Source organism: Pogoniulus pusillus, chromosome 3 (assembly GCF_015220805.1).
Source record: "Pogoniulus pusillus isolate bPogPus1 chromosome 3, bPogPus1.pri, whole genome shotgun sequence".
NCBI lineage: Eukaryota > Metazoa > Chordata > Aves > Piciformes > Lybiidae > Pogoniulus > Pogoniulus pusillus.
In genome coordinates, this window is record NC_087266.1 from 19,735,944 (window position 1) to 19,748,769 (window position 12,826).

The 12,826-nt window shown below is 41.0% G+C and overlaps 1 protein-coding gene across 1 annotated transcript in view; it reads right to left on the bottom strand.

Moving 5' to 3' along the window:
* The window catches only part of LATS2 (large tumor suppressor kinase 2), a 51,119-nt gene extending 38,567 nt beyond the window's left edge, over window positions 1–12,552 (bottom strand). The window contains exons 1-2 of the mRNA XM_064171714.1: window positions 12,279–12,552; window positions 7,591–8,163 (exon numbers count right to left, since the gene is read on the bottom strand). Of these exons, the coding sequence (XP_064027784.1) occupies window positions 7,591–7,929 (339 nt within the window). The 5' untranslated portion in view covers window positions 7,930–8,163; window positions 12,279–12,552. The remainder of the gene's footprint in view (window positions 1–7,590; window positions 8,164–12,278) is intronic.
* Between the last annotated feature and the right edge of the window lie 274 nt (window positions 12,553–12,826).

The following is a 12,826-nucleotide window of genomic DNA, read 5'->3' on the forward strand; positions in this document are numbered from 1 at the left end:
GGGAAGCAGAACACAGCCTCAAACGCCAGAATCTTGTTTAGTTAGACCAAAAAAGAAAGCTTCAGTGGATTCTATGGATTAAGGTCTTCAGAAACTGGTGATGCCATGCAGACACCACAGTTTATTATAATATGTATATATGCACACATGCACCTCTTGGGTGAAACTTGATTTCTATGTGTCAATTTGTGTATAAGAACTTTCTCAGTCCAGATGCCAAGATGTGCTGATTTTGGCTGGGCTAGAGTTAATTTTTCTTCACAGTAGCTAGTATTGGGCTATGTTTTGCAATTGTGATGAAAACAGTGTTGATAACACAGGGATGTTTTAGTTACTGCTGGGCAGGACTTAAACAGAGTCAAGGCCTTTTCTACTCCTCACACCATCTCACCAGTGAGTTGGCTGTGGGTGCCAAAATGTTAGGAGGAAGCACAGCTGACCCCAGCTGACCAGAGGGATATTCCACACCATATGACATCATGCTCAGCATATATAAACAAAGAAAGAAGGAAGAAGCAGAGGCATGTTAGGAGCGATGGTGTTTGTCTTCCCAAGTAACCATTACGCTTGATGGAGCCCTGCTTTCCTGGTGATGTCTAAACACCTGCATGCTGCAGCTGTATGCTGGGTGACCAGCAGCAGATGTGCAGAGCAGGTAGACAGCAAATCTGACCAGTTTACCTTCACTAGGCATCTAGTCAAGCACCTTCTCAAAATGGGAAACTGGGATTCCTCTCAAGACTGGATAATAAACCTGCTGTTGCTACAATAGGATGACTCCAAACACCACAATGCAGCAACTTCAGCCTATACTTTGGTAATCAGAGGCATTTTAAAATTCAATTTTGATCTTTAAAAAAAAACCTTGGGAATCATGAATACCTAGAAATAAGGACAGGCATTCTCCACTCTGAGCCTCAGCTCCAAGCAATATAAAAATGTCTGCTCTAAGCTATGCTTACAATTAGGTCATGAAGATAGACAGAAAGAATTAAAAAAGTGGAATGTGTTTCATAGGATGTACACGTGGCTTATATAAACATAAGGCCCAATTAACCTCTGTAACTTTAAGCAAACAGACTGTCCCTCTTAAATTTTGCTAGTGTGAACTGCATTTGTTCCAGCAGTAAAACATCTCTAGAGTAGCTATATCCATAACGAGGCAGGTTTCAATCCATCCAGAATTCTTTCCAAAGTCAAATACATGAAAATCTGGGCTTGCCCAGCTGTTCATTAAGAGAGGTAATTACTGAAAAAAACAGCAGTCACAGTCACCAAGAAAGCAGCTAGGTTTCTTTCACTTCTCTCCTTGCCTGTTTTAGATACCCCTTTGCAGGTACATGCATTTGCAAGTCAAAGACAGTCACTATCCAAGGAACAAATAATGCATGTACTGGAATAGCCTTATTAATGCTACACTGAGGAAATACACACGACTACACACATGGGGACAAGATCAGTCTATAGGAGTCGCCAACACCACAAGTAGCAGCTGAGCAAGATTTTAACACTGCACCCAGGGGAGCACCAACGAGCTGTGGTCTGCTGTACCACAGGATCAACCTCACAATCGAAAAGCAATTCTGCTGTGTTTTGTAGCACATAACCTTCAGGGCAACAGCGTGTAATCCTCAGTCCCTACCCTCCTGGGCATGACCATGCTAGTCACGGTTTCTCCTTCCAACAGTGGTCTGGAAAGAATTCACCCAGCACATTGAGTATTTCCAGAAAACAGCCACACAGTTGTATATACTACCATGCTTTCAGAAAATGTAGCCATGATAACCTCATTCTGCCCTTTTGTCGATATGGCAATACCTGACAATGATATATTTTAAATAAAATAGAAGAAAAAGTAGTGTAGTTCCCTTTGATTTCTCAGACTACGCACCTGAATGCCTGAGTAGATTCTAGAAGTGAGCCCATGTACATGGTGACAATACACAGAGTAAAGACTAAATTTTCTTTTTTTTTTCTTTTTGTTATCTTAGTTTCAGTTCTCCTGACAAATTCATTTCAAAAAGGCTGTAAAATAATTTTTCCTAAGGGTACAGCACTGAAAACTAATTTTTAAAAAGGACTGTCATTACTTGGTGCATTTGGACATGCTTTAGGGGGGAAAAAAAGTTTAAAAAAAAATACCAAAACTCTAACCCCAAACCCAAACCAAAACACAACAAAACCTACTCTATATGTGGCACATACCTGTATATTTATTTAATTTAGCAACTATCAGAAAAGCATTCCAGCTTGAATTACATGAGTTCCAAATACACATCTTAGACTACCTCTAAGGACTGCAGCATGCAAAAGCCCTGCATCCAGTCCTTCTACTGAAAATGTAGTGTCATTCCAAATTTTTGAGAAAATAAACAGTCAACCAACAAAACACCAAAAAAACCCCAAACCAACCAACCAACAAAAAAAAAAAACAAACAAAAAAAGACCAAAACTCAACACCTCACTTCCTCCCATGCAGAGATGCTATTTTTCAGTCTCAGCATAAAATCACATTGAATCCTATCAGATACAAGCTGAAAAGAACTGCAGAAATTCAGGCCTATAACAAGAGAGGGAAAAAAGCAAAAGGAACAGTTACACCCTACTACTATTGTGATATCAACTTCCTGTTACAATAATGGCAATCTTTACTTCTGGTCACAAGAGCTTTTTCTCTTCAAAGTTAATGCTGATGCTGAATTTTTAGTTACTGTGATAAAACAATTTCCTTTTTTTTATTAAAAAAAAAAAAATCACAGTTCAACCTTCTCCTGGCAATTAAATTTTAATAAATACAATTTAAGTACCCAGTGCAAACTTAATCCTGCACACTCTCCAAGCAATGCATCCTTTTAAACTTTTAGATTGACTCTCAAGCTTCTGGAATTGAAGTCTGGCATCTGATTCCTGTTCTATCATTTCAAACATAACCCTACTACCAACCTGCAATTTATTCCATAGTTTATCAAAGAAGAAAGGAGACTAACAAGAACTAGAATGACTTAAGGGGATAACTTCAGGTGTAGTGGTGGGAAAACACATTTCCTTACACATTTTGATGCAAGAACACTGGTTGATAATAGAAATTCCTCAAAAATGAGAAAAGTTGAAACAACAAAGAGAGATTTGGAAGAAAGAAAAAAAAACAACCAAACAAAACTCAACCAACCAACCAACCAACAAATAAAACCACAACATCAAAATTATAGAAGACGATTATGAAGTAAGCTCTCAAGACAACTAGCAAAAAGAAGACAGAGTGAACAGGTAAGTTGTTAACTTGAATACACAAGAGACTATTGGCCTGAATTGATAAATCCACTTCAGCTGCTAAAATAAAATCCTTCTCCTTGCAGTCAGAGTGGCCTCATTTGAAGGCCCCTTTTTTTCTCCTTGTAACCCAAGAATACTTATATTCTCTTGACCTGCATCATAGCTTGTGGTGTTTTCTGTCACCTTTAACACGTCCCACAGAATAACCTAGGCAACCTCACAAAGGGCTTATTCTTCAGTCATTTCTCATTAACAAAACAACCTGGACCCAAAATACCCAGAAGATGATTAAGATGTTCATGCTGGAACTTTTGGTGAATAGCTGGGCAAGCAGAACTCTTAGCACACATAAAGTTTACCCAAGCAAAAGCCAATTTTTTTTACAAGACAGGCCATTGTTATGAAACTAATTCCCCCATCTGCTCAGGGCTACTGCAAAATTTGCTGCCCTTCACCTTAAATGCAAGCTGATTTTTCAGACTTGTCCTCTTAACAAAAATTTCAGAATACATATTTTACTACCAGCAAAACTAGAGTCATGAATTATCTGTTACCAAACAAAATCATTGCATTGTGTCTGTTTCTTCTCACCACTCCAAGAACAGGATGTGAAGTTATATAGCTTAGTAAAACACTGCTAGATGGCACATGGATTATTTGTGATCAATCTACATAGAAAATAAAAAACAGAATACTCGTTCCACACTTAAAATTAAAAAAGGTCCCTATGCCCAAGCTCTGCTTGACACAGCAGAATTTCCCTCACTTAAAGAAGTGCAAGTGTTTGTTCAAATTGAAATAAACACTGTATTCCTTGTTCTCAAATTTTCCCAAAATCAAGCAACAATCCCAGGTTAGGACAGAATCTTTGCCAAATGGGTTGCATAGAAAGGATAGAATCTATGATGAAGAGATTAAAAGAATTCTGGAGTGCAGAAAGTAAGAATAAGAAACAAAACCAAATCAAATAACAGAACCCATCCCATTTCCACAAAGTGAATACCATGAACTCAGTGTAACACAGATGACAAGACAGTCAGCTTGATATTCTTAGACATTACAGTGCTTACAAACACCATTCCACTTCCTTGAAAGACACTATAATTAGTGTTCAAAGGACAGATCTTTCCCTTTGGAATGTTCTGATATTGGCACAGGTGCAGTGTACATGTTTTTTTTAGGGAGATATTTATAAAAGCCTCTGGAAAAAACGAAGCACAAGGACTTCTCCACATTTTCGCAAAGTTACTCAATGTATAGTACATGATGCATATTACAGAGGTACATGGCCTGTAAAAAAAATCCTAAACCATCACTTTTTTCTTAAAAATAGCTGCCCCAACTATGTCCAGAAATTTTAACCCAGAAAAGGAACTTTTGCTCAAAGAAAGGAAGTTTGCTTGAGGGTAAAAAAAAAAAAGTGGTGAAAGTGTAATGTTCTACAGTTCATCTAGAACTGCTTCAGCCCACTCTAAATTACAATGTCAGAGGCTGTTTTTGCCCTAAGGAAGTACAGTAAGTACAGTACAGCCCATTCAGGTTGCTGGAATGCCACTGATCATACGCTCAATTGCATCTATTCATTAGAAAAATTCAATCCACAACAGCAGCTGCATTTATCACCACACCCCAAACGCCATCCAGTTGCCCCAGGTGATTCCAGTAGTTTACCAGTCCATGGGACAGGCTCACCACGCTCTTGTCCCTCTACAGTGACTGCAAGTTACACTTCCAAGCCCAAGGAGTTCTATTTGCAAAAGCACAGTGTATTAGTGCTTTTGGCTTTGAGCTTTTGCAACAAAAAAGGTCAGCTCTTTTGCAGTCATGTTTTACAAATTTCCAAACAGTTTACGTTGCACTAATTACTTTTGATTGAAACTTACTAAATGATTACTGCTGAAAAGACGACTTAAGCAAACAACAGGCAAGTTACTCCATTTATTGGAGAAGAACTATGACTAATTCTGTGTGTAATTTTGGTTTGTATCTCTTAAAATAATAGGTAATCCTGGCTTCTTTCAGGTCAACAGCAAAGCTCCCAGTAAGTTTCAGCGGCCAGTTTTCACTACAGAACCGTAAGCTACACAGTAGCTGAAAAGACATCTTTGTGAAAGAATGTGGGGCATTTAAAAGGACACTGGCAACTTCCTAATACATTTTCAAAAAGCACAAAAGTTTTCACATGTAACATACAGTGACCTATGAAGGACACAATGATTTTGCATTTATTTAATTAATTACACTGCATTTTATACAATCATTCCTACAGGACTATAGAAGATGTCCACGCAGTAGGCATTTAAAGGCTTTGATTCACAAGCAGAGACAGAGTAGCTGGGGGTGGCTGATTTACTGCACATCATGCTCTGAAACGGTTCAGCATTTCATTAAAAACAGCTCAGGCAACAGGAAGAAAGGAAGAATCTAGAAGCAGTAATCAAATCTGTCACCCTACACCACCCCATTACCAGGGCCAGGTACCAGTCACACCATCTCAAGAAGCTCCATTTATTCACAACCCTCTAGGACAGCCAATCTTCATATGGCCTAGACCCACATTAGAAAACAACCTTTCTAGCCACAAGACTGCAGTTCTGGAAATCCTATCTGGACTGTAGCTAAATGTGATACTGCACACCAAACACACAGGTCTGACAATGAAGTCTCCAGAGAACAGGACATAGCTAGTGAGAAAAGCCAAAGGTGAGAATGTAATAATCATAGAGAGTGAGGAAAAAAACAACAAATCAACAACCAAAAATGTGCAACTACATTTAAGGAGATAGCAAAAATCTCCACATCAGTCAGAACTGAGCCAATTCTCAGTGCTCTGTAAGAAGCAGTATCACTGTGTGAACACTGAAGTCAAAATAGCTAAAGATACTAAAAACTTCACATATATAGTACATTACACTGCCTTTATTACAAAGACATTTTAACAGGTGCTTAGGTATTTCTGGGCTGTAGTGCGCTCAAAGTACTTTCCAAGTTTTCAGTCCAACAAGCCTGTTCTGTGTGTGAATTTCTTGTCATGTAACCTACCAAATGCATATTTCCAATCCAGAATCCAGCTGTGCTCATTTAACCTTGGCTTACATGCACAGGGAGTGTTCTCATTCTAAACAGCTAGGGAAACTTAGAGAGTAGAGTTCTAAAAAACACTGTTTTCAAGGCATGCTTAATATCAGAGAAATCCATAATTCCTCCAGTTAAATAATTCAGTACAGCATTTTGAGTCACTAGACTAGGAAGTATTTAGTTGTACTGAAGCATTTCCCACAGGATCTGCAGTCTGTTTTATCTCATATAGCATAAACTCTTTGGAATAAAAATGACACTAATTAATGTCTGTGTAGCTCTACAGAAATGCAGTTTGTTTATAACAATGCCTGATGTAAGTTCTATTATATAGATTCAGAATGTGGCCTTAGGAGACTCAAAACTCACACTGCCATAATTGAATGGAAGTTCTGAAATCAAGGAAATGACTGTGAAAGCACTTCAGTTTTACATCTCTAATTTATATCAAGGACCTGTGGAATGTTTCTGTTTGTCAACAGCTGCCATTCAATAGCATGGGGAAAAAGGTTGTTTCCACAAAAAACAGAATCTGAACGATTTAATCTCTAACAAGCAAACTTTTGAATTATACCTGGACAGTATTGAAAGTCAATAGCAACACTGGAAGAATGAGCAAAATTAATGTAGCTCCAACAGAAAAAGACCATGTTCTGTACCACATGAATGGTCTTTGAATTAAGAATACATTCTATCATCAATCTCTAAACTATAAAAACAAGCATCTCTGTGCCAAGTCCCTTATCTAAGACAGGGCTATGACCTCTTGATAAAAGCAGAAAAGGTGAGGAAGAAAAAGGGTGCACCCAATCACTGCTACTTCTGGACATCCAGCCTGTTGCACTAGCTTCTGACACAGCAAGCAAGCTTCTTCAAAGATCATATACTGTCTTTGCATTTCTTCTAGTTGCTTCTGACAGTGGACTGAACTTAGATGAGGTTAACAAAATTCCACCCTATTACTCATAGCTAAGGCTTGTTCCAGTATTACAGGGGGAAAAAAAATGAGCTATCCTGTTCACCCTTATATATTAACTACAGAAATCAACAGAATCCTAGAGGTCACCATGACCGCCTTTAACATGGCTCTGCTAGTCATACAGCAACATGACTGCCAGGAGAATTGGTGCATTTTGTCAACTGTCAAGCTTGATAACTTCCATCAGAATCCTTTTTTCAGTCCTGAGTATAAACTTGTTTTGAAGCCAGTGACAATCCCCCCTCCAAACTCATACGTACCTGATCGCAACCCACATTCACCAGTTCCTGGAGCATCTGCCTATTTACTTCAGCAGCTGCTGTAGTGCTTGACTCATTAGCAAAGGGCAGCAAAGAATATCTAATTTCTCGTAGAGCTTTCTGATATGGTCCAAACTTAGGTGTCTGTCTCATCTGCTGCTGCCTTGCAGCATCCTTCCCTATTACAATCTTAGGGTCCAGAGAAGTTTCACTGCCTGGTCCAATAGGTAGTCCCTGACCTGAAGATTTGGATGGTTGCTTTAAACCTTCTCGAATCTCTTGTAACCTTTGTCTGCTGTTTCCAGAATATGTCGTAGCAGGGAAAGTCTTTGGCCTCATTGTTAATCCAGTTTTTTCTGAGCATAAATAAAGCTTTATTCTTATTTTTTTTAAGTTACTTCATTTCAAAGTGTCACTTGATGGTATCAATTTCTTGTAAACATAATCCTTTGAAGAGAAAAAGAAAAGGCAAAATTCTTAAGAAATTTCTGCCAATGTTTTATTTCAGCTCACGATCTTCATGCTTTCTACAGAAAATGAAAATCCTTGGAATCATCATTTTGCAGACTGACTCTGAAACAAAAGAAAATAGAAAGTACATGCAATTAAGTTGATATTGTAAACGCCTCTGAAAGGACAGCATGACATTCAATCGAATGAAAGTGAATCAGTTTAACCTATTAAGCTGTCACAGCTGGATTCCCTTTAAGAATGTTCACTTTCTTTTCAAGAATAGGATTATGAAGTACTTTCTCAACATTAACAGTAAATAATTCATGTTTAAGTTTAATTATCAAAATAAATGAAAGTAACCCCTTTTAAAGCTATGTTTAATAATTTTGCAGCACCTAATTGTTGCAAGTCTCCCACTCAATTGCATAACCAAATCCTGGACAAACTTATCCTATTTCATAATTAGGGATGAGTATGCTCATGAAATGTTTTTCCTCTGCTTAAGATTTTGTTTGTTTTACACTAGCTGAGCTCAGTTTCTGAAGTTTATGAAAAAGATTGATAATGGAAATATTGATGACTCTAACCATAGCAACTTCTAGTATTTCTATAACAAAATTAATAACAGAAAGACGATATATTTTGCCTTTAAACAGTAATATCTTAGCAAAGCCTGAAGGTAAGAGTTCTCTCCAAAACTGGAAAGAGGAGGGGAAAAAAAGAAGAGGCCAGAGGGAGCACATCTATCATCAGCTGTGCCTCATAAAGAAGAAAGGGGGAAAAGGGGTAGATGGAGCTACTCAGTTGCAGCAGAAAAGACAGAAGCAGCTGATTTAGCATCTCAACATAGAAAAACTCTGAGACAGTTCTACACATCTCTGCTGCAGAGAACAACTAGGCAGCAGAGCTGAGCTATTGTATTAGCACTTGCAAAGTGACTCCAGGATGGTGCTCAAGCTGCTTTGTTGTCAAGGTTAGAATTTCGTTCAGTTGTTTTCAATTTGCAAATAGAGAAGATGGTAACACAATGTATGTTCCTGGATTATTTTTTTTTCTCATCATAGCACATCTATCATTGGAAAGAGTTTCTCCAGAACCTACTTTCTTTATCTTCATGTCTTCATACTAAAACTCAGTTCATTGTGACAACTCTTCCTGTGACATCTATAGTATTTTCCAACAAAACAACCATTCCTATACATTTACCATTCTGATTGCCAAACAACTAAGAGGATATGGACACATTCAACTCTGAAGCAAATCAACTCTTCCTCATTAGTAGAGAGCCCTCTTCAAGCTTTCCTCTACAACCATGAACTAAACCAGAGTTACGCCAGATCCCAGATTGTTTTATGATGGCTCACCACTTTGAAATGCAAAGGCATAGATTAATCACTTGAGATTAATCCATAGATCAACCTCTTTTGCTAATATTTAAATGCTCAGTTAACTAAAAAGACACATACAATGGATTTGAGGTCTTGAACGCCTCCACTTGGTACTCTTTAAGGACAGCCTGCAACCAAGAGTGACATAAGTGCCCCTGTGCACACTGGTAAGGTTTGTCCCTTGTTTTAAGGGAAATGCTAAGGCTGTTCATCTAGATTTTGGTATTTCCACACATAACAAATCAACTATGAGTCAATAACAGATCAAGTTTTCATTGCTTTCGATGAAGACAAAAGCAGGCGAGGGTTATCAAGAACAGACCTTTTTTTCTACTTAGAATATAGCAGAAGATAATACATAGTCATGTTAAAAAATACTACACAGTAGTATTGCAGACATTCTAGGATTACATCATAACTAGCTGGTGCTTTAAAGATACAGAGGATTAATTGGTCTTTAACTGTTTTTCTTTTCCTGACAGCAGCAGACACCATATGGCTGGGTTTAGGAATCGGAATTGTTCTTCCTTTTCAGTCCCTGTGCCAACACTCGGACCTGGGATATGCTGGAAAAACTTGCAACGTCCCCCAAATTTTTTGCAGCCAAAGACTGCTTTCCTACTCACACACATGCTTCACATAAAGAACTTTTGTGACCTTTAGCCTAAGCTTGAGTCTAATAACGCTAGGTCAAGCCAGCTGGCAACTTCCTCAGCTTACATTTACAATACTGCTAAACCAGAAAGAAACGTTGATGGTTTAGACAGTGTGAATGAGAACAGCAACAATGGTAAGTACTGGAGCTAAGTGCAAACTTGTTTCATAATTTACAGAAGGATTTGTTAACTAAATATATATGCCAAGAAATCAGAACATTCACTATTACAGACCATTTATAAAGAAAGACAAACTGCCTGCTCTTTAAAATCCTCCTATGATATTAATTTTAAGCAAAAAATAAAAGCATTATATGCTTTAAAAGATAGGTAGTGTGTCTAATTTTGTCTAAGCATTTGTGATTGTACAACTGGATTTGGGTAACTTCCAAATCCTTCTAATCTGCACCTTGGCTACAGCTTGAATGTATCAATAGCCTTCATGCCATCATGAGAAAAGATTTTTCACAACTATTTTTTTGCACTGCAAGCCATTCTGAGTAAACGATCTGAAGGTTTTATTCAATGATATTGTATGTTTGCACTAATAAGAAGCTTGTCCATTCTTCTGAAGATAAAGTATTTCAAATAAGAGCAGCATTACTTCAATTGCACCAAGTTAGAGCATTATTTCAACAACTTATCTTTCTTCTTCATTTGAGAAATACACACAGATGCTCTAGCAGTAACCAACCAACCACACTGATATTCACAGGTTCACAGACTGCACCTGGTTAGAGGGACCGTCAAAGGTCATCTTGTCCAGCTCCCCCTGCAGTAGGCAGGGACACTTCCAACTAGATCAGCCAACTAGACCAGGCAAACATTACATATCAAATTATCACCAAATTATATGCTGATGTTTATTGTCCCAGCAGCACTAGCTACTCACTTTCCTGCTGCTTCATTCATCAACAGGCTGCACGTCCTAGTCTTTGTGGAAACGGGACACATGCAAGAAACTAAAGCTCAGCTGTGTTTCAAAAGCTAAGTCTCAAACCTCAAGCTACAGAAACAGCTTGCTCTCTAACTGTGCAGGCACTGTAATGAGCTGAACTGATTACTGCGGGAGTAAACTTTTAAGAAACTGCTCTCAATTTGCTTTGCTTTTAATGAATCACAAATTCATGGAAGCAGGAATTGTCCACTTTGTACCGGACATGAAGGATTGTTGGAGGGAGTGTTTCAGGCGTTTCAGTATTATACAAATTGTGCTCCCTCTTACAAGCGGGCACAGAGACTAAGCGAAAAGAAGTGAGGATTTTCTCCAAATTTCTCCTCGCCTTTCTACCTTATCCAAAAAAGTAACTCCTGTGTCTCACTGTCCAATCCAGCGCTGTGAGAAACAGCAACAGCTCACCTTTCCCATCCACAGCACATCAGCAGTACTTGACCGCTGCGTCTGGACACTTCTCTGCGTCATCTGCGCGAGTGTCGTTGCCGGGGATGGGGCATTTCAACACACACACACCACTCACGAGGCAGGAGAGAGTGGCGAAGTGCTGAATTTTGGCAGTGACCTTCAACTGACTGGGCACAGGAGGGTCTCCGCCGCAGCCAGAGGCGACCTCCCGAGCTCTGGATGCCCTATCTCGGCTCCCTGTGGCCCTCACCTCCAAAAACGCCTCCCTGGTGGGGTACGGCCCAGGTTCGTGGCCTCCAACCCCCGCGATGACCAAAAGTATTCCCGAAGAACGTGGGTGTCCCAACCCCTTCTCCACTGGCCCGAAACTCACTCCTTTCGCAGGCTGAAAGCTCCCAAAATAGACTCCGGCCTGCAGGGGCACCCCGCGGAACACGTCTCCACAAGTGGGGGGTGGCCAGGCTGCCCAGTCCCGGGGCAGAGGCCTCAGGCGGCCAGGACCCCCCTCCAACTCCGCGTCTCCGCCCCGCTTCGCCAGGGCTGGGCTGTCACACGAGTGTCCGGAAAATGTCGGAGGGTGCGGGCAAGGTGCCGAGGCTGTCCCCGGGAGGGACAGGGACACACACACACGGGACGTTCGCTCCCTCTTCAAGGACGGACTCGCTTTCGCACCCCTCTCCGCTCCTCATCGACACGACTTTTCCCCTCAGAGCCGGAGTACAACAGTTAAGAGGCTGGGGCAAAGCGCTCTCACTCGGATACGAGGGGAAAACCGCGACGCCGCGCCTCACTACACATACACACACGCACACACCCGCCTTCGCTCACCTCCTCGGGGGGCGCCCAGCGCCTCCACTCGCTTATCGAGGTTGAGGGAAGAAGCCGTCAAGAAATGGCTCAACAACGACGGCGGCGTCCCCGACGGCGAGGACCGATCTCCATCTTCCCCCTCGTCCGTCCCGGGCGCCGAGTGCGGGGCGCAGTAGGGACATTCGCTACATTGTTGGCATTCCATTCGCGTCACGTGACCCGCGGCGCCCGCGTCATTCCCCTCCCGCCCCTCCCAGCGCATACCAGTGGGGGGAGGGGCTTGCAGGGCGGGAAGGGCCGCTGAGGGTTGTCGCACGCCGAGGGGACTGGGGGGCGCAGGGGTGGTCGCTCCCGCGAAGTTTCAGTTAGAGGGGGCGCCCCCCCCTGTGTCCCACAGGCCTCTCGGGGTGCTTTCTTCAGGATTACAAGCAGCAATGTGCCACTTTTCCCTCAGAAACCCACACACAACACGTTGTGCTGTGGGGATAGAGGTGGTGAGGGAAATGGCCTTGCTCTCGTTGGTTGAGGTGAAAAAGGCTGAGGTGAGCGGTTTGGAGGAGCCCGCC